The sequence below is a fragment of the Suillus discolor genome (assembly GCF_016758755.1).
Source record: "Suillus discolor strain FC423 chromosome Unknown F5147scaffold_27, whole genome shotgun sequence".
In the NCBI taxonomy this organism is placed as follows: Eukaryota; Fungi; Basidiomycota; class Agaricomycetes; order Boletales; family Suillaceae; genus Suillus; species Suillus discolor.
The window spans coordinates 502,363-528,264 of NW_024541274.1; the positions used below are offsets into that span (position 1 = coordinate 502,363).

At 48.0% G+C, this 25,902-nt stretch overlaps 7 protein-coding genes across 7 annotated transcripts; 5 read left to right on the forward strand and 2 right to left on the reverse strand.

The window, feature by feature from the left end:
• Positions 1-1,484: 1,484 nt before the first annotated feature.
• F5147DRAFT_526012 (uncharacterized protein) lies at positions 1,485-1,856 on the forward strand (the record flags this gene model as incomplete). The annotated part of the gene is made up of 1 exon (XM_041429990.1): positions 1,485-1,856. A coding segment is annotated over one exon (372 nt), but the record flags the coding sequence as incomplete, so codon positions are not given.
• Positions 1,857-2,930: 1,074 nt separating this feature from the next.
• Positions 2,931-3,944, forward strand: F5147DRAFT_576941 (uncharacterized protein; the record flags this gene model as incomplete). The annotated part of the gene is made up of 1 exon (XM_041431360.1): positions 2,931-3,944. One exon carries the CDS (start codon positions 2,931-2,933, stop codon positions 3,942-3,944), a length of 1,014 nt encoding a protein of 337 aa, XP_041292971.1.
• A 4,260-nt stretch (positions 3,945-8,204) lies between these two features.
• On the forward strand, positions 8,205-10,473 carry F5147DRAFT_761038 (serine palmitoyltransferase 2; the record flags this gene model as incomplete). Its single annotated transcript, XM_041440506.1, has 3 exons — positions 8,205-8,843; positions 8,964-9,593; positions 9,646-10,473. The coding sequence occupies exons 1-3, from the start codon at positions 8,409-8,411 to the stop codon at positions 10,471-10,473; spliced, it is 1,893 nt and encodes a 630-aa protein (XP_041292972.1). The 5' UTR covers positions 8,205-8,408.
• Positions 10,474-11,898: 1,425 nt separating this feature from the next.
• On the forward strand, positions 11,899-14,661 carry F5147DRAFT_695403 (pyridoxal phosphate-dependent transferase). Its single transcript, XM_041437377.1, has 3 exons — positions 11,899-12,731; positions 12,794-13,477; positions 13,527-14,661. The coding sequence occupies exons 1-3, from the start codon at positions 12,183-12,185 to the stop codon at positions 14,346-14,348; spliced, it is 2,055 nt and encodes a 684-aa protein (XP_041292973.1). The 5' UTR covers positions 11,899-12,182; the 3' UTR covers positions 14,349-14,661.
• Positions 14,662-17,137: 2,476 nt separating this feature from the next.
• On the forward strand, positions 17,138-20,541 carry F5147DRAFT_173892 (CHAT domain-containing protein). Its single transcript, XM_041428393.1, has 2 exons — positions 17,138-17,148; positions 17,205-20,541. Exon 2 carries the CDS (start codon positions 17,422-17,424, stop codon positions 20,314-20,316), a length of 2,895 nt encoding a protein of 964 aa, XP_041292974.1. The 5' UTR covers positions 17,138-17,148; positions 17,205-17,421; the 3' UTR covers positions 20,317-20,541.
• Positions 20,542-20,550: 9 nt separating this feature from the next.
• On the reverse strand, positions 20,551-23,253 carry F5147DRAFT_695424 (uncharacterized protein). Its single transcript, XM_041437378.1, has 9 exons — positions 23,096-23,253; positions 22,814-23,033; positions 22,467-22,751; positions 22,166-22,407; positions 22,059-22,119; positions 21,863-22,008; positions 21,582-21,759; positions 21,402-21,529; positions 20,551-21,352 (listed from the first exon to the last, which is right to left on the reverse strand). The coding sequence occupies exons 1-9, from the start codon at positions 23,182-23,184 to the stop codon at positions 21,010-21,012; spliced, it is 1,692 nt and encodes a 563-aa protein (XP_041292975.1). The 5' UTR covers positions 23,185-23,253; the 3' UTR covers positions 20,551-21,009.
• A 453-nt stretch (positions 23,254-23,706) lies between these two features.
• F5147DRAFT_652879 (pyridoxal phosphate-dependent transferase) lies at positions 23,707-25,846 on the reverse strand (the record flags this gene model as incomplete). The annotated part of the gene is made up of 3 exons (XM_041433687.1): positions 23,707-24,528; positions 24,580-25,263; positions 25,328-25,846. 3 exons carry the CDS (start codon positions 25,844-25,846, stop codon positions 23,707-23,709), a joined length of 2,025 nt encoding a protein of 674 aa, XP_041292976.1.
• Positions 25,847-25,902: the final 56 nt, after the last annotated feature.

Below are 25,902 nucleotides of genomic sequence, written 5' to 3' on the forward strand. Positions count from 1 at the left end.
AAACTTAAATTCAATTTTCGGTTCATTTCACGGCCTTGGTTCGAGCCTCCTGAGCAGCAGAGGGGGAAGCCCTCAAACCGCCGGGGCCATCCCAGATGACGCTACACAGGAGATTGGAGACGGACTCCCCCTTTCTCAAATGCCACACCAGGCAAACTTACAATGAGACACCCCTCGCACGACACCAAAAACAAAAAAAAACAAGAGCTAACATTCCACTAGCTACCCTAAACATGAAGGGCCGTGCATCTACACTACTAGGAAACAATAACGAAATATCTAAATGGTCAGCACTCCATCATGTCATGAGGGAAAAAAAGATTGGTATCCTGTGCGTCCAAGAGACCCACCTACTGCCTGAACATGAAGCACAAATTGAGACACTATACTCAAAAAGAATAAAAGTATTGAACTCACGAGACCCCCTCCGCCCAGGCAACTCTGCAGGCGTCGCCTTCATAATAAACAAAGAAATACTCGACCCGAACGATCTAAAAACAACTGAGATCATTCCAGGAAGAGCCTTAGCGCTAAGAATAAAGTGGCACAACGAAACGTACCTGACACTAGCAAACATATATGCCCCAAAAAATCATGCGCAACACCCCGATTTCTGGAACACAATCACAAGACTGTGGCAAGAAAAAAACATACCAAACCCTGACTTCCTAATGGGAGATTTCAACATCACGGAAGACGCCCTAGACTGCGCCCCTGCCTGTCTCAACAACGAACAAGCAATAGAAGCACTCTGAAACCTAAGATTCCAACTGAATATACAAGACTCCTGGAGAATGAATAACCCAACAATGAGAGCCTTCACATTCTACAGTAAGGCAAACTCACATTCGTGTCTCGATCGCATCTACTCCTCACCAGCCCACGAACTTAGCATCTACGGATGGGACTCATGCACCTCAGCGATACCAACAGACCATAGAATGATCCTAGTCAGATACGCACCGACAAACACCCCATTCGTGGAGAAAGGCCGATGGTCATGGCCGATAAGCCTACTAAACGATGAGAAGTTCATAAAAAAGATTAACGAAATAGGTAGACAAACCCAACGAGAGATCACCAACCTTCAACAACGGTCAGAGGCAGAGAACCCGCAACGAAGCTGGGAAGACTTCAAATCAAGAATAAGGCACAATGCGAAAACCACCGCAAAAGAACATCTATACAAAATTAGACAACGTGTGAGGCAACTTGAAGATGACCTACGCAAAACAACAGAAAACAATGACATCGACACAAATGAATCAACACGCCGACAAAAAGCATGGATCGAATGTGAAATCACCCACCTCGAAAACAAAAGATTCAAGAACAAACAACAACAAGCCCAGGCAAAATGGGCAGCCAAGGGCGAAACAATAAGCAAATATTGGTCTAAAATAAACAGCAGTAAGAAGCCATGTGACATCATACACAGACTAAAAATACCTAATCAAAACCGCCTAGCCTCGCAATCAGACCACATGGCAGAAATCGCGCGTGATTACCATGAAAGTCTTCAAGAAGACTCCCTATCAGACCAAGAAAAGGACATAAGAGCGACAGAAATAAGAAACACACTGCAAGAAATACCCCAAGCACAAAAACTGCAAAACAAAAACTCACCACTACACAAACCGCTAAAGGAAAATAGCGTACTCAAAGCACTATACGCCTCAAAGGCAGGCAGCGCAGCCGGCATAGACGGGATACCATACGAAGTCTGGAAAAGTCTACACGAAAAACACTTAGACGATAGGAAAAAAGACATTCCAAGCTTCGACATAATAAAAACTCTCACCATAGTCATAAACGACATACAAGAACATGGTGTTGACGACCAAACAAATTTCTCGCTGGGCTGGATGTGCCCCATATACAAGAAAAAAGACAGGACCGAGATAGCGAACTACCGCCCGATAACCCTTCTGAACACTGACTATAAGATTCTCACAAAAGCATTAGCAATGCAGCTAGCTCAAGAGATACACTCACTAATTCACCCTGATCAAAGTGGATTTATACCACGAAGGTCCATTTTCGACCCTATCCGGCTAGCACAACTGATGATAGACTACGCGGACATCGCTGAGGAAAACGGAGTCCTGATTGCACTAGATCAGGAAAAAGCATATGATAGAATAAAACACGATTACTTACTAGCGTCCCTTGAAACTTTCAACCTCCCACAAACCTTCATCAAAACTATAAAAGCGCTATACTCAAATGCTTACACCAGAGTTGCCATAAACGGCGTCCTGAGTACACCCTTCAAAGTTACGAGAGGAGTACGCCAAGGCGACCCCCTCTCGTGCCTCCTTTTCGACCTGGCTATAGAGCCACTAGCATGTACCCTTAGAAACTTGGATAAACTATCTGGATATAACATACCAGGACTTACTGATAAAATCATCGTCAACCTGTACGCAGATGACACGACAATATTCCTAAGTGAAACGGACAAATATAGCGACCTGGAGAGCATCCTGTCGAGATGGTGCACTGCGTCAGGTGCGAAGTTCAACCTAGAAAAAACAGAAATCATCCCTTTAGGCTCGAAAATACACCGAGACTGAATACTCCAGACTAGAATAATACACCCTCTGGACCCTCCTCTAGATGAAAACATAAAAATAGCACCTGATGGACACCCTATTAGATCCCTAGGAGCATGGATAGGCAATAAAACGAGCGACTTAACTTCTTGGGAACCCGTACTAAACAACATCAACACGGCATTTAAAAGATGGAATAACAGCCACCCCACACTTGAAGGGAAGAGACTGATAGTACAAATGATGGCAGGAGGGATGACGCAGTTCCTCGCAAAAGCGCAAGGCATGCCTAAAAGTATTGAATCAGCACTAATAAAAATGATAAGAAACTTCGTCTGGAATGACATCTGCACCCCACCAATCAATATAGAACAGATGTACAAATCAAAAGAAGAAGGTGGCATCAATCTGCTCGACATAAAATCAAGAAACGACACAATAGAAATCATTTGGGTCAAGTCCTACCTAGATCTATCCGCATCCAGACCAACTTGGGCCCCGTTAATGGACCTAATACTGAACAACATTAGACCGTGCGTCAACGACAATGAAAACAACAACACTAACCCCTTTCTAACATCGTGGACCCCCCCAATAAGAGGTAATAAAATGAACTCCCTACCACGCGTGGCACAAATGCTCTTAAAGACCGCTAGAAAATACAATATCAGTTTCATGCCTATCAAAATTTCAAAAGATCTGAAAAAGAACTTACTGGCATGGAGCCATATAGGAACCCCAACAAACGCCTACCACAAAACAAAAACTAAATGCCTGAATGAAACACACAAGTCAACAAAGGTTAAAAACCTCTTAAAAATACGCAAGAAACTTACCCACATCAATGATGAAGACCGACACTTCCCTCGAAAAAACTGCCCCTGCACAGCATGCCAAAAAGACCGCAGAATAGGATGCAAAGACCCCCATAAGTGCGCCCAGACCGCAAATGAAATCCTATTTAGAATCACCCCAAAATTCAACACAAAAACAAAACCCAAAAAAGATGGTCTATCACTCACCCGACGGAGAAAAGAAAAAAATCATCAAGCCCACGAAAGCAGACAAGGAGAGATCCTTTTTGACCCCACCACTACCATCCGCTCAAACCTTACAGACTGCTTTAGAATCTTCTCGAACCCAGAACATAACTCCCTCACCCCAGCCCACAGACTACAAGCGCCAGTGAGAGGCCTAAACCTACTACAAGATCATATCACAATCTTCACTGACGGCTCATGTATAAACAACGGGAAGGAAAACTCACAGAGTGGAGGTGGTATATGGCTCGGAGAGAACCACCCAAAAAATCTTGCCTTCAGAATCCCAGGAAGCAAACATTCTAACCAAATAGCCGAGATATCAGCAATACTTCTGGCACTGCAATGAACGGAACCATACATACCAATAACATTCAAAACTGACTCGAGGTACGCAATAAACTGCCTCACGAAACATCTCCCAACATGGGAGGATGATGGCTGGATAGGGACAGCGAATAGCGAATTCATAAAAGCAACAGTGTACCAACTGAGGAGAAGATCAGCTCAGACATCATTTGAATGGATAAAAGGTCACAATGGCCAACATGGGAATGAACAGGCAGACAGACTGGCAAAAGAAGGGGCAAACAAACCCCTAACAGACAAACTTGATTTATCTATCCCAGACGACTTTAACCTACAAGGAGCGAAACTATCAACAATCACACAAGCCTTAGCATATAAAGGGATATGAGAACACATACCGTTTGCCCCAAGACGAAAGACTACAAGCAACCTTGACATCACTAGATTCGCCATCCAAGAACTGACAGGACAACTCGAGACCGACGCCTCGATATGGACAGGTTGCAGACATAAAGAACTATCAAAAAAAGTAAGACAATTCATATACAAAGCCATGCACGGCACACATAGAATAGGTGAATACTGGACTAACATACCCACATATGAACAACGCACGAGATGCACATACTGTAACACAGACAATGAATCCATGGAACACATACTGATAGACTGCCCTCACAACACAAACTCCCTGATCTGGTCCCTGGCCAAAAACACCTGGCCCACGAAATACGGAGCTTGGCCACGAATAAACCTTGGAACAGTCCTAGGGTGTGGTAACATAAGCCCTACACACCCACAACAGTACAACGAACAACAAGACGACATACCTGAAAACCGCCCAAACCAACAATCACAGAAAGGAGCATCACGTCTACTAAAAATACTTATATCCAAATCAGTGTACCTCATTTGGGTCATGAGATGCGAGAGAACGATAAACGGCACTGTCTGTTCCCCACAAACAACCACAAAGAGATGGACATCAATAATCAACAAAAGATTACAAATAGACAGACTTACAGCAAGAAAAATTAACCGCACCATATCCTTCCAAAACCTGGTCACATCAACCTGGACTGACATAATCACGTCCACAGACCCCCTACCCAAAAACTGGGCCATTGCCCTTGAGGTTTTAGTGGGTATCCAACAACCCAGGCCCTCTCCAAACAAGGCCACCAGGTAGCCAAGAGTCCCACACACCCCACATAACAGGAGTGCGTAAGTGCATTTTTCCTTGGACCGAAGCTCCAAGCTCCGCTATAGCGCATATCTGTAGAACTAGATTTACTCGGTGTAGAGACTCATGCCTCTCATTGTGCAATATGGCAGTTTTCACTGGGGAGTACATGGCATGAACTTGTAGCATCACTCTGTGTGCTACCTGCAGCTATCTCTATATGAGGCGTACCTTTCCCGCGCAACGCGCGCCATGCGCGCGTACCTTTCCCGCGCTTCACGATGTATATGCGCGCGCGCTTTCCCGCGCTGTAGTGCCCTATAGCGCCAGCCATCCAGAAGCATCCATCCACTGTCCACCAAGTTCCCTAGTGCGTATATTTCCATTTCTCACATTTGCATATCGTTCCATCTTTATTTTTATCATGGACCCTTACTTACATATATCTTTACATACCTTACTCGGTAGCGCTTCGGCTCCGCATGACAGCGCTTAGGCGCCATACTTAAGCACCAGCAGTACATACTTACTTACAAACTTACTCTCCCACCAGAACGACAGAGGACTTACTGGTTACTACCCACTATTCACCTAGCAGAACATAGTAGAAATCTATTTGTTTACACCTCGCATCTCCCTTCTCTTGTCTTACATCATATCATCACTTAAGCAAACTCACTCTTACTCTCTCTCGTATCTGTATACACGCGCACGCTTTCCCACGCTTCGCGCCATACACGCGCACATTCCTGCGCCTTGCGCGCACCTGCGCTTTCTCGCGCTTCGCATTGGCCAACCAGTAGCGCTTTCAGCGCATACCTCTAGATCCTTGCTGCACTCGCTTCCCCTTTAGGGTCGAACACACTTGTCGTCTCAAGTATAGCAGACTAGGCAACGCATGACCTTACAACAATTATAGATACAGTCAGGAGCATTGTTCGTGCCTCGCTGTATCGTTGAACCTTCATCGGTTGCTACAAATATATATCGCTCGTCCCAAAAAAAAAAAAAAGATTATCTTACCTGTTTAAAAGCCCTTATAAGGACACCCTCCAAATAGAGCATTATAAAATGTCTTGCAAGGCCTTAAAACCCTGGGAACTTTTTTCCAACAGGCAAAGATGGGAAAATAAATACATTCAATGATACTGTTATATATTTTGTAATTTTGTCAGAATCCTGCTCAAAGAATGTAGAACTGACTGATCTTACTATGTACTATGTACTTTATGTGGTGGTAGATTGTACTTTTAGTTTTTTTGAACTGCTCATAAATGTATTTTCAAAATTATTCAAAATGCACAATTTATTAGGATGCAGCCTGAGGCCAGGAAGCCAAAGGAGGGCGTAGCCCTCCTTGGCTTCCTGTGACGAAGGAACAACACTCATTTTCCTCCCCTGAAGGAGCGCGTAGCGCTCCTTCGATTTGTGCCGAAGGCACAACGGGCGTGAGCTCGTATTACTACTACATGGTTAAGGTCTCGGACATCCGAATCTGCATGTACAGTTACAGTTGCGGGGGTACTTCATATCACAGTGTAACTTTGCATTCATCCAGTCCGATTCGCTGGTAAGGAGAACACTTGAGCCACTAGCTTGAGTCGTGAACACGCAGCCCCCCAAAACACTGACGTACCTGTAGTGATATTGCCCAACAGGTTGACGGGGAGACAGGTTCTTGCAACACTTAGTCGGATGACTCTTAGGTGGAATGCCTGGGGGTAATGTCAGGAAGAAATTTAACAACGAGTCTGACGACATAATATTGTTAGTTTGTTATGCATCACCTTACCACCCACATGGTGCTAATTGCAAGGCTGCTCGTGGTCCTTTCTATTATGTCCATCGGATTCAGTGAGAACACATACTTAAATTGTCTCCGGAAAGAGAGGTGGAATCGGCCTGCAAAGGAGGAGTCCAAGATTCAGAACGAGCCCGTTGTCGCTTGCCTACACTTTACTTCCGGTGTGGTCATTCTTCGTTCTAACTTCTGGATTTGCGCACATTCAAGTTGAAATCACCAGCTATTCAATGAGCAACAGTAATAATTAAAACACACACCAAGCTATGCTACCAAACCATTTCTCGGCTTGATTGCTAGTTCGCGGAGACTGTCATGAACGTGTGGTTTTGGCTACTAATCGCGAGATGAGATATTTTTAAATGCATGCTATATGCCAGCCACAACATCATCTCGTTTTCGTACGGGTGATGTGTCTGTCTATCACGGGATAAGTCTCTTAGTAAATCATTTCAAGTTGCTTCTTACGGACGAACAGCGTAAGGATTCGACGTTTAAGGTCTGTTATCATGGAAGGGGGACATCATTAGCAATTGGATTAGCAGGATAAACACGGCAGACTTTTCTGGTACTGCTAACGCGGCACGAGTGTGGCTTGTCAGGGTGCTGCAGGTGCATTTGGTTTCACAAGGTAAGGAGCTTGTCACGGCGCGGCGCGGCGCGATAGGAAAGGCTTCGATTTGGAGGTGACGGAACATCGAGGCTTGACATGATACTAAATTGAAAACTTGAGATTGTTACACAACACGACTCATCTAAAAGCAGAGAAAATAGAAGTATACCAGGCTCCTTCCCACGACCACTTTGCGAGCCAGGGAGACCCGGAGGTGTGAACTGATATGAATGAATATGATACCATTTGGTCTTCTACATATAAATTGTCACGTGCCACAAGAGGTCAGCGTAGATAGCCAAATATGTCATCATCCCCTTACACACTACTACGTGACTGCTCATAATATTTCGTCTTCCCTCGCAGTTCGCCCTTCACATGCACATGTCACACTCGAAGCAGCGTTAGAAAGGGTAGAAATGAGCCCGGGGACGAGCTGTGACATGTGATAAGCCATGATGTATGATAGCGTCGCGTTAGAAGCGCGGTCCGTCAGGTGCACGGACAGGCTAGACGTCGTGTGTAGCATGCTTAGCGTGCCGATGGTGATGCCACTTTCGTATTGACTTGTGATCAACTATACTTCCGCCAAATGGCCCTAGACCTTCAATTACTACCGTTCTCCACCAACAATATGCTTCAACCTGTATCTATATGGGGTTGTTATGGTAAACCAGTTCGGCTATCTAGGGATCGGATTGTGATCGCTGGCGAGTTTTTCCCCGCATAATATTATGCTATCTAGGTTCGACCTTATAACATTGCTGTTTCTTCTGTTCCTTCATCGTCCTCGAGTGGCGGTTATTCGTTCAACAGGATACGAAGATGCTATATCTCATCAAACCAAATCTACCATCCCCTTCTCTCTATATTTTCGAGGAGAAAATTGCTCAGCAAGTCACCATCAATGCCGACGGCAGTGTCGTATCTTTCTGCTGTTCAACAGACAAACGCTCGCGGACGCAGTCGCGACAACTTTTCTGTGCCATCAACCCCTGCACTTTCCCTCTCGCCTTCCATCACAGCTTCCTCCGAGGACAACGCCTTCAGCGAGGACGATGAGAACAACTGCCTTGTATACCCCATTACACCGCCTACCTCCGAACAGATCTTCACTACCGTCCACACAGAGTTTGGTCACTGTGCGAATGAGGCATATCGATGCGTCTCTAAGCATGACTACACGAAACCTTTTGAGGAGAGAACCATCGAGGAGCCACCATACTATGTCTTTTTCGCTACACACATAAGCCTGTTCATTCTCCACTTGTTAGGCCATATGCGCGACTTCTTCGGAAAGCGGTTTGCAAAGTCTTATTTCGCCCACCTGATACCCCAGAATGTATGTGCCATCTTTTGTCCACCTTAAACTTACTCATTGTATACAATTTATTTTGTTCCATGCGCAGGGCTATGCGCCGTTGAATACAAATTTTGATTCGTTCTACACTCGGCGGCTCAGGGGTGTATGACTGACTGCCTGTGCCAGCCCGTTACGGGTGTTCCCGGCCGCACTATTGTTATCCTCGACCGTCACTCCATAGATAACAACTACACACAGACCTACACAGGTGGCAAGACACGTGCGCTGAACATTTCGTCGTACAATTACCTTGGCTTCTCCCAGGGTGGCGGCTGCTGCTCAGATGCAGTCAAGGAAAGCATACGCCGATATGGCGTCTCCGATTGTGGCACACGTCTTGAGGGCGGGAGCTCCGAGCTTCATGTATCTGCTGAAGCCCTTGTTGCGCGTTTTGTCGGCACGGAAGATGCATTGATCAGCTCTATGGGATTCGCCACCAACTCTACTTTCATCCCTGCGCTGGTGGGAAAAGGATCTTTGATCATTTCGGACGAACTGAACCACGCTAGTATCTGCATTGGTGTACGACAGAGTGGCGCATATATCCGGATATTCAAGCACAATGATATGTCAAGCCTCGAGTCCCTACTGCGTGAGGTAATAAGTCAGGGTCAGCCCAAGACGCATCGTGCGTGGAAGAAGGTTTTGGTTATCGTCGAAGGCTTGTACTCCATGGAAGGCACGGTTGTGAACCTGCCTAAGATTGTCGAACTAAAGCAAATCTACAAGGTCTGTCCTGCAATGACAGTTATTTGTTGCGATGTTTGATCTTCTGTTCAAGTTCCACCTCTACATCGATGAGGCGCACTCGATCGGTGCGCTTGGTCCTCATGGCCGGGGTGTGACGGACTACTTCAACATCCCTCCTAGTTCTATTGATGTCTTGATGGGCACTTTCACTAAGTCATTTGGTGCTGCTGGCGGATATATCGCGGGACCGAAAACTCTTATTGACTGCCTCCGACTGCGCGGTCACTCCGGTCCATATGCAGAAGCAATAGCGCCCCCGGTGCTCGCCCAGATTGTTGCCTCGATGGCCAGTATCATGGGTGTTGTTTCGGCACCACGACCAACCAATTCCACCTTTTCTCTTAGCCCTGTGGGCTCGATTGTTACGCCGAGGGACAAAACAAAAGAGCCTTTAGGTATGGTACCTGCAAGCAGCCTGCCGACGTGGATGAACCTTCCTCCGGCTCTTGCAGACGGATCTGAAGCTCGCATGCGTATCCGCCGTCTTGCCTTCAACTCTCGTTATCTGCACGCGGGCCTTAAGAAACTCGGCTTCATCATCTATGGACATTCCTTCAGTCCGATCGTTCCCCTGCTCATCTTTAACCCTGGAAAATTGCCTACGTTCGTGCGTATGATGCGTTCATACAGTCCACCGATCGTCGTCGTTGTCGTAACATATCCCGCCACTCCGTTTGAGACGGCCCGTGCGCGGTTCTGTCCCAGCGCGTCGCACACAAAGGAGGATATTGATATAGTGCTGCGTGCATGCGATGAGGTGGGTGGAATTCTGGACTTAAAACATGGTTCGGGCGAACGATGGGGAATCAACACGGTCTGCGAGCGTGCTGTAGAGCTTGTGCACTCTGTGAACGTTTGAACGCCCGCGTGACTCCAAAACGCTGAAACCCCCGATGTGTCAGAATACTTTGAATGCTATATTTGATTGTTTCCCCTAGTGTTTCCCTGATCCATCTACCTATGCCCATCCATCTATATTCCATATGAACAATTTAACTTAGAGGACGGAATCAAGTGCCAGCGCTGTTCCTCTTGGCAGAGCCCTACAGTCTTGTAGTAGGTATTCTCTGACTGGGCTTAGTCATGGCTCAGGGCCATCTACTTTGCTCGAAAGAGTTCACGGTGGAGGTTTAAATTCAAATACCATTCGTAGAGTTTACAAATTCATCATCCTCTGTTGTGCCTGTAGAAGCAGCGTTTTGTATTACCTTGGCAAAGTCACTCTTGAGCATTTCGAGAAAGCAGCAGCTTGGCGGGGTTCGCTGACACTCAGACAATATTTAATGAAGTCGCATGACGCAATGAAGATAAGACTTGGTCCTAGAGCGCTGATGCTTGCAGGTCATACACGGTGTTAGCAACTGCAGGTTCCCATTCTGTGATAGGTCTCTCGCTGCCTGGGTTTGGGGCTGACCCTGAGCATGATGAAGCATTGCTCTGATTTTTATGTGAAAGTCTGCCGCACGACCTGTACAATGGAATTAGCATTGCAGGAACTCGAAAAATACAGTCATACCTTGTGTACCCTTGCAGCTACTGTAATACTCTTGCAGGTGCCATTTACGACATCCATAAGTGCAGCCTAGATCCTGGACTCAAGTTGCCAAGGGTTGGTAGGCGCTACCAGCTTGCCTGGGTGACGCATGCATCATGATATGCATGAGCCCAAAGCACTCAAGCGCGCTGTTAAATTCAATGTCCGATATCGGCAGCCAGGAAAAACCTTTAACGAAGTGTCAATTTTTCTTTTTGATGCACGTGACGAAAATCTGAGCGTTCTGACTTTCTGCACACGATTTACAATTTTAACCAATTTCAATGTTTGACCATACATGGCCTTCGGAACTCAATTTTCAGGCTTCAAGTTCAAGCTTCAGGCTTGCAAGCCCCGTCGCTGACTTATAGGTGATGATTTTGTATGTTGCGTTGCGCTACCACATTTTAGCCGACAAAGCGCAGCAAATATATCATAGCATGACGTGGTGGATGCGATAGCCGCCGGTTATGGATGCTCGTCTTCAGTGGCTCCTGGTGGCATGCATCCCATGGCCAGATCATATATATGGCAATAATATTATAAAGCAGCCGTTCATTCTGATACTCATCGAACCGTTTTTTTGCTATTGGATCGCCATATTGTGGTAACTCTTTTGCACATTAGTGTTGGAATGTTACCATCCAAACTTCCTGGCAGCTCCGATCTTGTCGACAGCAGATTTCCACGCGTCAGAGCTTGGAAATATGACAAGCAATGTCGCCATATCGTTTCCTTCAGCGGTTACACATACTATCATCATCATCGGCATGCCAGTGAGCGTTCAGACTTCATGGTAATCATACCATGACTACGTGGCAGCTAGATTCAGAGGGGAGATCCTCTAACCCGTCATGCGGTTAAGGTTACTCCATGTTGTCAACTGTTCTGCCAGCGTCCGTCAGGTCCGTCGAGCATCGCAATTACACCAACTCATCATATGTCCGATGAAAGCTTACCCGCATATATTATAAAACGAGCAAGGTGTCATCGCATCCCTGTTCTCCTGTTACTTCATCTCTGAAGCTCGACAGATGTTATTCTTCCTTGAACAGGACAAGAAAACGCTGTCTCTCATGGTATTGAATCCGCCATCCCCTTCTCCGTCCATCCTCAAGGAGAAAGAATCGGCCAGTCAGTTACCATCGATGACGAAGGCAGTGCCATACTCTTCTGCTGTTCAACAAGCAGATTCTCGTGCTCCCGCTCATGATAACCCCCACGCGGCACCAACCCGCGTGTTTTCCTTTTCTTCCTCTGTTACGACTTCATCAGAAGACACCGTCCTCAATGAGGATGATGATGACAACTGTCTCGTGAACCCCCATACGCCGCCCACGTCCGAGCAGGTCTTCACTACCCCTCACACAGAGTTTGGTCACTGTGCGAATGAGGCTTATCGTTACGTCTCTAAGCATGACTACACGAAGCTGTTCCAGGAGCGCGCCATCGAGGAACCCCCACGCTATGTTCGATTCGCTACCTGCGTAAGCATCCTCATTCTCTACATGTTGGGTCGTTTGCGCGATTTCTTTGGAAAGCGTTTCGCAAAGTCTTATTTCACCCACCTTATGCCCCATAATGTATGTGGCATCTCCTGTCCTACTCAACCTTGTTTGTTACCTTCATTTTGTTCCATATACAGGGTTACGCACCGTTGAACTCGGACCTTGAATCCTTCTACCTTCGACGGGTAAAGCGTCGCATGGATGACTGCTATGGCCAGCCTATCACAGGTGTCCCTGGCCGCACTGTTCTTATCCTCGACCGTTATTCCTCCGATTACAATCATACCCAGATCTACACCGGTGGCATGACACGCGCCCTGAACATCTCATCGTACAACTACCTTGCCTTTTCCCAGGGCCGCGGCAGCTGGGCAGATGCAGTCGCGGAGAGCATCCGCCGATACGGCGTCTCCAGCTGCGGTACACGTCTTGACAGCGGGAGCAACGATCTTCATGTGTGCGCAGAAGCCCTCATTGCACATTTTTTGGGCACGGAAGACGCCTTGGTCTGTTCTATGGGTTTCGCCACTAACTCCACTTTTATCCCTGGACTCGCGGGGAAGGGGTCCTTGATCATTTCCGACGAGCTGAACCATACTAGTATGCGGGTTGGAATACGACAGAGTGGTGCGGAGGTCCGGATATTCAAGCACAATGATATGGCAAGCCTCGAGTCCCTGTTGCGTGAGGTGATAAGTCAGGGTCAGCCCAAGACGCATCGTGCATGGAAGAAAATCTTGGTCATTGTCGAGGGTTTGTACTCCATGGAGGGAACACTCGTGAACCTCCCTAGGATTGTCGAGCTGAAGCAGAAGTACAAAGTATGTAATACAATTGCCCTTGTAACACAATGTTGAGCTTTCATTCAAGTTCTACCTCTATGTTGACGAGGCGCACTCAATCGGTTCGCTCGGTTCTCGGGGACGGGGTGTGACGGACTACTTCAACATCCCTCCTGGTTCAATTGATGTTCTGATGGGCACGTTCAGCAAGGGTTTCGGTGCAGCTGGAGGATACATCTCAGGGCCGAAATCCCTGATTGATGCTCTCCGATTGCGCAGTCACTCGGGTCCGTATGCGGAAGCCATAACGCCGTCCGTGATCGCACAGGTTGTTGTGTCGATGGCCAGCATTATGGGTGTGGCTCCAGCACCACGACCCACCAAATCCACGCTTTTTCCCAGCCTTGATAGCTCGATCGTCGCGCCGAAGGAAAGTGCAGAGGAACTCCCAGGAATGGCACCTGCAAGCATGCTCCCGATATGGATGAACCTTCGGCCGTCTCTCGCGGACGGATCTGAAGCTCGCATGCGTATGCGCCGCCTTGCCTTCAACTGCCGCTATCTCCACGTGGGCCTCAAAAAACTCGGCTTCATTGTGTACGGGCATGTCTCCAGTCCGATTGTTCCACTGCTTATATTTAGCCCGGGAAAATTGTGCTTGTTCGTGCGTATGATGCGTGCGCGCCCCATACCAATTGCTGTCGTTGTCGTAGCGCACCCCGCCACTTCGTTTGATACGGGTCGTGCGCGGCTCTGTCCTAGCGCATCACATACAAAGGAGGATATCGATATCGTGTTGCGGGCGTGCGACGAGGTGGGCGACATTCTGGACATGAAACATGGTTCATGCGAGCGGTGGGGAATTGATGAGGTTTGTGAGCGCGCAGTGGAGCTTGTGCACTCTGTGTGAACGCCTGCATGACTGTGTCGTTGGGTGTCTGCTCGGCCTTTATTTATTTGTCGCTCCCCGCCAGCTGACACTTCGGAGCATTTACAAATCATTGCGCATATCGTTCAATTTCGGTGAGATACTACATTGACGACCACGTTGTCACAACGTTCGCTTGTACAACGACAGTATGAAGTTGATGCGAGTAGAGACGGATGGAAGCTGCGAGAGACTGCGAGAGAGAAACGAAGGACTCAGTCTGAGTATAATAGACTCCATTATATATGTATAGATGTACCTGCGAGAGACAAATGAAGGACTATGGTAAACGTTAGTGACGGTCGGGTATGATAAGGAGTGCGAGTATCTCACCTTAGTCTGAGTATAATAAACTGAGGTGGAACGACGAGGGATGGAAGACTATATACCTGTCTGCGTTAGCGACGATGTAAAATACGAGACCGTTATTGTACGTGTGCGCAGCAAGTGAATGTGAAAGTAAAACGAGATAAGAGTAATAGCGAGACTTGCATGTTACGTCGAAATATCCAACAGAAGTATCACATTTCACGACAGTACTCACAGCTTTCTAGAGACACACAATGATTTGTATTTGCGGGTCATGACAAAGATTCGACTCTCATCTTTCACCATTCAGCTCAGCATGATGCTTGACAGTGTATCAGACATGGCACAGGAAGCAGGAGGTACCCACTGGTCAGATACTCGAGTTCGCAACCGCAACCTCAACCTTGTCATCGATGGGATCAGTTGGTCGCTATTCAAATCGCCGCCAGCACAATTTTAAAAGTCATCCCAGAAGGTGAAACTCACCTGTGGCCAATACAGATCAGAGTTCGTATTTAGTCAAACCTGGGAACACAGCTATCTCTAGTGCTATCGACCTCTGTCATTCACGCTTGAAATCAACTCGTCCCAGGAATTACAAACCAAGCTCTGCACGACAACGAGTTACTACCTCGTTTCACTCATGGAGCAAAGGACACGCACTCACCAGGGTCAACATTGCCATATGCATTCACTTCTTGTCGATGGCATTCCGAAACATTCGAAGACACTCGATCAATAATTGAACGCAGGGTTCACATGCCTTGACAGCTATGGTGAGAGCCTGCCGAGATTGATAACAATCACGAACGTATTACACCGCCAATAGTACGGTGAATGATTATGGAACCGGGAGGAAGTCACTATAACATGGAAAACCACCGATTGCTTGATCACATAGCGTTTCATACCGCCCAAACTTCCGGGTATCGCTGAATACGAATAAACCAGCGGGGCTGCAACAACTGTACCAGATTTCGCATATACAGTGCAACTGTAATGGTTGTTTCAATCAAGTCCGCCTTCGTCTGAAAGCGTTTAGCCGACCCTGCTATCAACTGAGAGAAGCTGCTTCGCTTCATATGTGTGAATGGCAGAGTTCAAGTCTTAGCGTCTGTACCTTGAGTTATAATTATAATACAGGCTCGTTTCCGCAGTTGTGAACAGGGGAACTAGCGTGTGGGAATTTATTACGCTCACTTCTTGCTCCCTTTCCGTAACAAGCATGACTAGTGACTAGTGACTTGCAGTACCTGAACGTTTGAACTCTAGTCTCGCACAACCCCGTAATTGGTTGCCTCTTGGTCCTACTTCGTTCTTGCAGGCATCCCGAGTTCTCTCAGTCACATTCGGTGTTTATATAATCTTGTTGCATTTTCTGCAGCACACTGGCAGTGCATTAGGCTCTTCCATATGGCATTCGAGCCGTACTCGCACAGACCGCTGTCTCTGTTTTCATCTCACTCGCGATCATCCACTCCCATTGTATCAGTTCAGTCGAACTCATATAAACTGGATCAGCCCTAATTATGTGCGTTTGATGTTGTCTCCAATGGTTTGTAATGTTTGCACTACTAAATATAATGGATTCTTCATTTCGCCTCATAGCGCGGTAAACGAGTTCTCTGACTCGGGACGATACCAGTTATGAAATACCTTAGTGGCAAGGAGCATCACATGACATATTAAAACTTGCATGTCCACTCCAGCTCATTGCTAGTGCTGATCAGCAGCCTCCGGCCCTGGTGTGCTATCTTTCGCTGACGTGACTGACCTTGACATTAAGTTACGTCCACTTCATTAGCACATGTCGTTGCCGTTAGCCTGTATATTTTGGTCTGGCACTAGAATGAGGGCCAGCGTCTATGGTGCCGAACAGCAATCGGTGTACACGTGTAACACCACTCGAATTCCCTCAGTTCTCCCTTTCACCTGAACTCTATACATAAACCTCATATCATCTTGTCCTACTACTCGTCCCACCCACCAAGCACTCAGCCCATCCCCAGTCTCTTTGTCATTTCTTGACATCATGACCAGTAGCTGGGAAGGGCAATCTATCATATTTGAAGGTCGGTCTCCATACCGCCTCTGTATTTGTTTCGTGATCCTCACGTTCTGCTACAGTCGTTGGTGGGAAGAAAATCAGTGTCCCCTCCGGACGGATACCAGCAGGCATTTACGTGTCTGTCAATGTCGACTCGAAGAGATGCTGGAAATCAGCTGTGCGGGTGCTATCATCCGACAGTTTTGTAGTATGGGGCGATACTGTGACCTTGTAAAGCCTTCTACACGCACTTGTAGATGTGATTATAGTACTCATCGGCTTGTAGATCCCCAGATGTATCACCTAAGTTATCGGTGGAGATACGGGCATCTTTTGAGCTCGGCCGAATGCTAGGTCGTGGGGAACTCGTGGGAAAGCTTGAAATGTCGTGGGAAGGGCTGCTCGATCGTGGTGACGAGCCTTTCGGTGAGTGATCTGCTTCACACTCATCCGCGTCTCCTCAGAGTCCCTCGTGGTCGCAGATCTATCGTTTCCGCCCATTCGGGGTGTCTGCCCTTCTCTCACACTGAAAGTCGCTTCTAGGATTGCTCGCGCAAATGATGGCAGTGTGCCGTTTGATGTGAGCGACACCGGCCTTCGTGCTGTTGGCTTCTGCTGACAGAATGCAAATCTTAGTCTATCGATGACTGCAGGATTTCTCGAGACACAGATTTGGGCCACATACGATTATGCGACTACATGAGAGGCAGGGGTGGGGTCCAAATCCTGGACGATGCTATGAACTATTTTGAGTTAGTTCTGGACCAGTGTCCAGTCGATCATCCAGACCATGCGGCAGCTCTCACTAACCTTGCGTGGGCCCGCCTTCAAGGGTATATCCGCAAAGATCTTCAAGGCATTTACATTACTACCACTTTGTTATGCGACGCCCTTGCACTGCGTCCGCGAGGCCACCCCGACCGTCCAGTTTCCCTTTATTATCTCGCCGAAGCATTGATTTGGCGCTACAGCTATCATTCTATCACCATTGATATCTTCAAGGCAGCCCAGCTCTGTCATGAGCTACTGTCTCTCTGTTCTGAAGACACCTATCTTCGTAGCATCGCGATCGGCAAAAATGGTGTCGATTATGTGATACGGGCATGCAACGATCTTCCCATAGATGCATCCGATGAAGATATCTACCTTCGACGAATCATACTCAAGCTATGTCCTCCGGGAAATCAACACAATCCCAGCGCCATCGACAAGCTTGCAAAGGCAGTAAAAGCACGCTTTCGACAATGCAGCTTCGATGATCTAGACCGGAACGTACAACTTGGTCGTGAAATTGTTTCTATGTGCCCCGAGGGAAATCCCAACCGTGTTACCTACTTGATTAACTTCGCCGTATCCCTCCGTAGCCGCTTCGATCACCAAGGGGGATCTCATGACCTTGACGAGGTCATCTCTCTCTATGAAGAAGCGCTGCCCCTACGCCCTGTTGGGCACGAATATCATGATGCGTCATTGGATGGCCTGGGGCGCGCCCTCCTCATCCGTTTCAATGAATGCAATGACATTGATGACATAAACAGAGCTGCCGGCCTCTTTCGCAAAGCACTGGCGTCATGCTCACCTGGGCGCCCAAATCGTGACACCAAGCTGAACAACCTTGCTGCCGCGCTCATAACTAGACATGATAAATTACATGCCAGCGAGGATCTAGATGAGGCCATTGATCTGTGCCGCAAATCGCTTCTGTTGCTACAGCAGGACGATCATCCGGAGCGCCACAGAAATTTATTCAATTTGAGCATGGCACTCTGCTCTCGTTTCGCGCAAACACGGAAGAAAAAAGATGTTGAGGAAGCCATTGGTCTTTGCCAAGATTCATTGGTGGCTTTACCGCCACTACACGCGGACCGTTATTTCAGCTACAAATGGCTCAAGGAGGCCTATCTGTCTCGTTATAGGATCCTACCCAACGCTGTTGATCTATCACTTGCAGTGGAGAACTTCAGATTGGCTTCGAATCACCCTACTCAGGGGTTTCCAGAACGCATCAAGGAGGCTATCCAATGGGCTCGCCAATCGGAATTCTATGAACACGAATCTGCCCTTGAAGCGTATCAAACATGCTTAGACCTTTTCAACAACCACGTGACGCAATCCTCGATTGTCTTCGGTCGCAATACTGCAATCGCCATTGATGGTGCTCAATCCCTACCCATGAATGCAACATCATGCGCTATTCGTCGTAATGATCTGCAACGGGGGGTTGAACTTGAGGAGCAGGGTCGCGACCAGCAATGGTCGCTGGCCTGTCGACTTAGGGCTCCACTGGACGATCTCAAGTCCATCAATATCCCGTTAGCTCATAGACTCTCGGAGCTCAGCAAGAGCCTATCTGATGCTCGGAATTCTGCAGGCAATGCAGACCGGGATGCTGCTGATCGGGCAGAAACGGAGTACAGGACACTTAAGACGCAATGGGAAGCTGCAGTGGCTAAAATCCGCAATCTGCAAGGTTTCTCGCGATTCCTGCTCCCACCATCATATGAAGATTTGCAAGTAGCAGCCCGCCACGGCCCAGTCATTATTCTCAATGCTAGCGAATACTCCTGCAACGCCATCATTGTTTCAGCGTTAGGGAAGCCCCACCACGTTCCCTTCCCGTCTCTCGCTCTCACAGATCTGAAGATGCTCAAGAAGCACTTCGCGAACGTGATACGGGACACGGCTCGCATGGACTCAAAGGAACCAAGAACAGCGCTGATAGCACTGCTGCGGACGATATGGGACGAGGTCATGCAACCTATTGTCAATGTACTACAGCAGGATCTGAAATTACCGAGTGGCTCTCGAATTTGGTTATGTCCAACGGCAGCCTTTACATCTATTCCTCTTCACGCAGCTCACCCATTTCGAATGAATGCAGATCGCTCTGGGCGGGAACCGTGCCTGGAGGACCTCTACATTTGCTCTTACACCCCAACACTTTCCGCTCTGATCAGAGCTCGACAGACGACGACGACACGTGTCACTCCTTCCTTCGCGGCGATCGGACAAGATCAACCTGGCGCAGGGCAAGGCACAGTTCTCGCTGCTGTCGAAACCGAACTCGAGCTTGTCCATAAATATGTTCCTCCTAACGTTAAGTTCACTCATCTTTCTGGCGACAACGCTACACAAGCCGGTGCACTCGAAGCTTTGCGATGCAACACCTGGGTGCACCTCGCTTGCCACGGCAAGCAGGACTATGAACATCCCTCCAACTCACGTTTCGTCATGGGAAATAAACCCCTCACGCTGCTTGACATAGTGGAGAACGATGCACTGCAAGCCGAATTCGCATTCTTGTCAGGGTGTCATGCCGCCCGCGGCGATGAGAAGACGCCCGATGAAGTCATTCATCTCGCAGCTGGTGTACAGTTTTCGGGGTTCAAGAGCGTTGTCGGCACTCTTTGGGAGGTTGATGACGCTATTGCAAAACATGTTGTTGAAGCTTTCTACGAGAACATGTTCAAGGATATGGACGAGGGTGTCATGAATTGCACAAAGGCGGCCTGGGTACTCAACAAGACTACTTACGCAGTGAAGAAGAAAGTGCCGCTTGAGCAGAGAATTGGTTTCATTCATATTGGACTGTAGTTTTCTAGCTTCTAGGACTCATTGTAGGACAGTGTTGATGTGGGATTCTCTACTATTCGATCGAACAATTTGTGGTGTACTTCCGGTTGTCGTTTACTACGATTCTCTTGATAACCTTGTCATCTATCATGTACTTGCATTCTGTTGTCCTTACGTACTCGGTCTGGTCATTTGCTTGACAAATATTTGAATGTTTGCGGTACTAGTTGTAGGTCTTCTGTCGAAGCTGGGAATGTCAAGTGGGTTCCGAGATTTCATACTTTATGGTCCTAATAGTGGTCTCGAAAACTAGCTACTGGTGGGGGCATCACAGGACATAATAGAAGATAGGGATTAGTGCTCATCGGTCACCGGTCTGACACTGGTCATGGCTGACATTCGTCTATATGATATCAGCAGTACTAGTGGATATTGGCTGCTTGTGTTATTGGTAAGGTGCACATATCGTAGCGAGGGACAGTGCGAGATATATGCTGAGAATGTTGAAAGAAAAGGACAAGAAAACCTTTGGAGAAGCCAACTGAATCGAGGTGTTGACAAGAGAATCGCAATGGACAGCGCGGCTGCAGAGTGATCACAGTTACGAAGGTCTCTCGAGTCTCGAACTGATGCTTGCGTAGATTGTTGCATTGGCGATAAGCGGTTATCGATTTATCATTTGTGAAGTGGAAAGAGACGATGAGATACCAGCGCTTACCGCATAGTTGGGAGTGCCGGGGCATTGACCAGGTCCAAGAAGTTATAGACAAATGCAAATGATCTGAAATCTGCGCACTTGGCTGACACCTTCATAACGCCAAGAATTGCAGCTGTAATTCCGTGAGATGGTAGCCATATGCGGCGTAAGTTCACCAAATACAACAATTGTAGAGCTTCTTCTTCTGTTACTTGTGTCATGCAGCAGCGCCAACCTCGTACAAGTAGGTACCTAGGACCTTCGTCTATAATAGGACCATAAATTATCATTGACGTTTTCCTGATTAACCCACTCACTCCTTCAATGAAATTCGATCGATCCAGCTTCTCGTTGGTCGAGCTGGGGAATATGTCAACCAGTAAATAGGGGTCATGAAAAAATCACGTACTGAGCTCCGTCATCTGCTCTGCCCATAGGCAGTAATAATACGTTTACGCCCAGGCTCTCCGCAAATGTCAGCGTCACGGGGATCGAGCCTCCCTCGCGTGTGTAGTCTGGTGTCTTCTTATACACAGCCTGAACGATTTCTAATTCATGACGTGGAAGAGAATCGGTGTTTCAGACACACCTCGATAGCCTTCTTTGCAGCTTCAAAGTTCCAGTGCCTGACGTCTGCAACCCAGGGTTTACCGCCGTGCAGGTACTCTATCTCCATCTTGTTCTTGCTGTTAAACTTCGCAAACTCGGCTTCGAGGCATGCATTGACAAGGGGTATGATCTTCTCCGGAGTTTGGGGAGGAACGAGGCTGGTAAGATCGATAACACGTAGATGTTATACCGGAAATGATGAAGCGAAGCGAAGAGCCACAATCAGCGTGTGGAGTTAAATCAAGTGGGGAATGAAGTCACCGAATACTGAACTTCCCGCCCACTTTGGCAGGAATGACAGTTTTAGCTCCGACCGCTGAGAATGCCCCCTCAATGCCGTGTAGGGAAAGGGATGGCTGACGCATTCGGCCCATTAGCACGGTAGTCTTTTCTGATGACAGTGCCACCTTTATGATTCAGTCAGATGCGAGCAATCACCAAAAGAATGACCACTTGCCTTTCCACCAGCAGCCTCTTCAATATCATCTATCGTATAGTCCATCTTCTGGTAAAGCTTCCTACGTAGAATAAGTCTAGATCTCAATGAAAAGTCTGGGCACGCACAATTCCTCCTCGTCATGGGGTGGGACCATGTCGTCGATGCCAGGAATCAAAATGTCTCCGTTATGATCCACAAGCCTGCTCATGAGCTTGATCAAATCTGTCATGGGTTCGTGCACCGTCCTCCCAAATAACCCTGAATGCAGATCTTGACCGGGCCCAGTGATTTTGATGTTGAAATATGCAATACCACGTAACCCATATGTCAGTGCAGGGGTTCGGGTGTTCAGCCAGTAATTGTCACTCTGTCTCGGGCATCAGCACACATCTCCACACTCCACACTGGCAGGCAACGATCACGCACGATGCACACGCAATCAACCCCGTCAAACCACCCGTCCTTACCCTTCTTCACCTCCTCCTGAATGCACTCATCCAACCCCTCACTCCCATTCTCCTCCATACCCTCAAAACAAAATCGTACATTCACAGGCATCGCAATCCCCAGGTTCTTATGTGCCTCTAGGACATTCAACCAGCCCAAAATCGGGCCCTTATCATCTGTCGAGCCACGACCGATCAAGCGACCTGAATCTTCGTCCACCACAAGCGTGAACGGATCCGTCTTCCAGCCGTCCGACTTCAGTGCCTGGTTTCTGCGGTTCAGTACTGTGCTCTTTAACACAACACACACCGCTACAAAGGACTTACAGGCTGCACGTCGTAGTGTCCATATATTAACACTGTCTTCTTCGCAGGGTCGCTCCCCAGGCGTCCGATAATGGCCGGAGGGAGCTGCAGCGTCTGCCCCTGCATCTCATGCGTGCCGAGATCTACGAGCTTAGTCTCGACGCCAAGCTCGTTCAACTGGCCGTTCAGCCAATTTCCCATCACAATGACGTCCTGGCGTCGACGAGCATCGCTGCTGATACTGTACACATGGGAGTCTTGAATTAAGTCGGAAAGTTGATTGCACGCGAGTACATAATCTACCTTTGAATAGCAACGGCATCGCCTAGACGCTTGATAAACGCATCTGCGTGCGTGTCGATGTAGTTGCTGAAGCTTGCTGGAGCTGGCATTGTCGTTGCTGGTGAAGAGATATCGTATGTGCTACGATCTAGGCGAGTCACTAGACCGATAAGATGAAGTGTGCACGCCAAGCATCCCACTTATATCACTGTGCTGCGGCCCGGATCTACAAAGGCAACAAGCGCTATTGGTCAATCAGCTGCCCCCAAGTTAGTCGTCTCTTTATACATCGCTATCACCATGCGCACCATCCCCTTCTCATTCCGTCCATCATCAGCAAATGAAATGCGAGACCAATAATATATCTGCAAGAAAAAGGTAGATAAAATGTTTTGAACAGAAGCAGCCTAAGACGCAAGTAAGGACGACGACGTCGTCGTGTGGTAGTGTATGTACTGAAAAAAAAAAGCCAATATCCAGAATCCTCGTTAATGTATGTATCTTATTTTTCTCGTAGCTTTCATCATCTAACCTGTATAGGGATCACCTTATATTGCTTCGCCGTGGAACGAAGTCGTCGTCAATAACTTACATGAAGAGGATAACAGCAAGGGAAACAGTTGTGCAGACATTCACACAGAGTGTACAAGCTCCACTGCGCGCTTGCAAACCTCGTCGATCCCCCACCGCTCGCCTACTCCATGCTTCAGGTCCAGGATGCCGCCCACTTCATCGCATGCTCGTAGCACCATATCGATATCCTCCTTTGTGTGCGATGCGCTAACACAGAACCGTACCCTACTGGTAACAAGCGGAGTGGCAGGATACGCCACGACAACGACAACGATCGGCGTGCTCCGCGAACGCATCATGCGCGAGAACATGCTCATCTTGCCCGGATTGAAGATGAGAAGAGGGACAATCGGGCTGAATGGATGTCCGTAGGTGATGAAACCGAGTTTCTTGAGGCCCTGATGGAGATACCGCGAGTTGAAGGCAAGACGGCGGATACGCATACGAGCTTCAGAACCGTCTGCAAGAGCCGGATGGAGGTTCATCCACGTCGGCAGCATGCTTGAAGGTGCCATCCCTGGGAGCTCCTCTGCACCGTCCTTCAGCGTGACGATGGAGCTAGCAGGGCTGAGCGTGAGTGCGGACTTGGTCGACTGTGATGACGGAACGACGCCCATGATGCTAGCCATCGACGAGACGACCTGGGTGAGAACGGGGGGCGTCATAGCTTCCGCATACAGTCCGGAGTGACCATGCAACCGGAGAGCATCAATAAGGATTTTAGGTCCTGCGATGTATCCACCAGCAGCACCAAAGGACTTGGTGAAAGTGCCCATCAAGACATCGATCGAGCGAGGAGGGATGTTAAAGTAATCTGTGACACCGCGTCCATGGGGACCCAGCGCACCGATTGAATGTGCCTCATCAACAAAGAGGAAGAACTTGGATAACATATCAACATTATAACACAACACACTAACTGCGGTACACACCTTGTACTTCTGCTTCAGTTCGACAATTCTGGGCAGGTTCACGAGAGTGCCTTCCATAGAATACAAACCTTCCACGATGACTAAAATCTTCTTCCACGGACGATGTGTCTTGGGCTGACCCTGGCTGATCACTTCGCGCAACAAGGACTCGAGGCTTAACATATCGTTGTGTTTGAACATCCGGACCTGCGCATCACTATGGCGTACACCGACACGAATACTAGCATGGTTCAGTTCGTCGGAGATGACAAGGGATCCCTTTCCCACGAGTGCGGGGATAAAAGTAGAGTTGGTGGCGAAACCCATCGAGCTGATCAATGCATCTTCCATACCAACAAAACGTGCAACGAGGGCTTCGGCAGATGTGTGGAGCTCGCTGCTCCCGCTCTCAAGACGCGTGCCGCAAGTGGAAACGCCATATCGACGGATGCTTTCCTCAACTGCGTCTGCACAGCCGCCACGGGCCTGGGCAAAACCGAGATAGTTATACGAAGAAATGTTCAGCGCACGGGTCTTGCCACCGGTGAAGATTTGAGTGTGATTGTTATCCGTGGAATACCGGTCGAGAATAACAATAGTGCGTCCCGCAACACCAGTGACAGGCTGGGAAAAGCAGTCATCCATGCGACGCTTAAGCCGACGGGTGTAAAACGAATCAAAATCCGAGTTCAATGGCGCGTAACCCTGGGTACAAAATGAATTAGATGATGGGGAGCAAGGTTGAGAGGCAAAGAAGATTGCAACGCACATCGTGGGGCATAAGGTGGGTGAAATAAGACTTGGTAAAACGCTTTCCGAAGAAGTCGCGCATATGACCAAAACAGAGGAGAATAAGGTAACTAATATAGGTGGTGAGGAGGATATAATATGGAGGCTCTTCAATGCTGTGCTCTTGCACAGGTTTGGAGTAGTCATGCTTAGAGACGCAACGATACGCCTCGTTTGCACAATGACCAAACTCCGTGTGAACGGTGGTGAAGACCTGTTCAGATGTTGGGGGTGTAAAGGGGTACGCGAGACAATTATTCTCATCGTCCTCGTTGAGAATGGTGTCTTCTGATGAAGCTGTGACAGAAGATGATAGTGAAAGTGCAGGGGTTGATGAAACCGAAGAATTGTCATGACTGCGAGCGCGCGTATCTGCTTGGTGAACAGCAGAAAGGTAGGACGCTGCGGTCGCCATTGACGACAACTGGCTAAGCGATTTTTTCTTTTTGAAGATGGACGGAGAACGTGATGGCGGATTCAACGCCATTGGTGAAGGCATTTTTCTTGTCCTATTCAAACCACAGAACGAGCACGGTGAGGAACGGGGTAACTTAT

What these genes read in the sequence shown, in the direction of transcription:
- F5147DRAFT_695403 (XM_041437377.1), top strand. Translation starts at nt 12,183, where the DNA reads ATGTTATTCTTCCTTGAACAGGACAAGAAAACGCTGTCTCTCATGGTA. An exon ending in CCCACCTTATGCCCCATAAT is followed by an intron (nt 12,732 to 12,793) that starts GTATGTGGCATC and finishes TTCCATATACAG; the next exon opens with GGTTACGCACCGTTGAACTC. An exon ending in AGCTGAAGCAGAAGTACAAA is followed by an intron (nt 13,478 to 13,526) that starts GTATGTAATACA and finishes CTTTCATTCAAG; the next exon opens with TTCTACCTCTATGTTGACGA.
- F5147DRAFT_173892 (XM_041428393.1), top strand. Translation starts at nt 17,422, where the DNA reads ATGAGAGGCAGGGGTGGGGTCCAAATCCTGGACGATGCTATGAACTAT.
- F5147DRAFT_695424 (XM_041437378.1), bottom strand. Translation starts at nt 23,184, where the DNA reads ATGCCAGCTCCAGCAAGCTTCAGCAACTACATCGACACGCACGCAGAT. An exon ending in GGGTTGATTGCGTGTGCATC is followed by an intron (nt 22,408 to 22,466) that starts GTGCGTGATCGT and finishes TGCCCGAGACAG; the next exon opens with AGTGACAATTACTGGCTGAA. An exon ending in AGAGCAGATGACGGAGCTCA is followed by an intron (nt 21,353 to 21,401) that starts GTACGTGATTTT and finishes CATATTCCCCAG; the next exon opens with CTCGACCAACGAGAAGCTGG.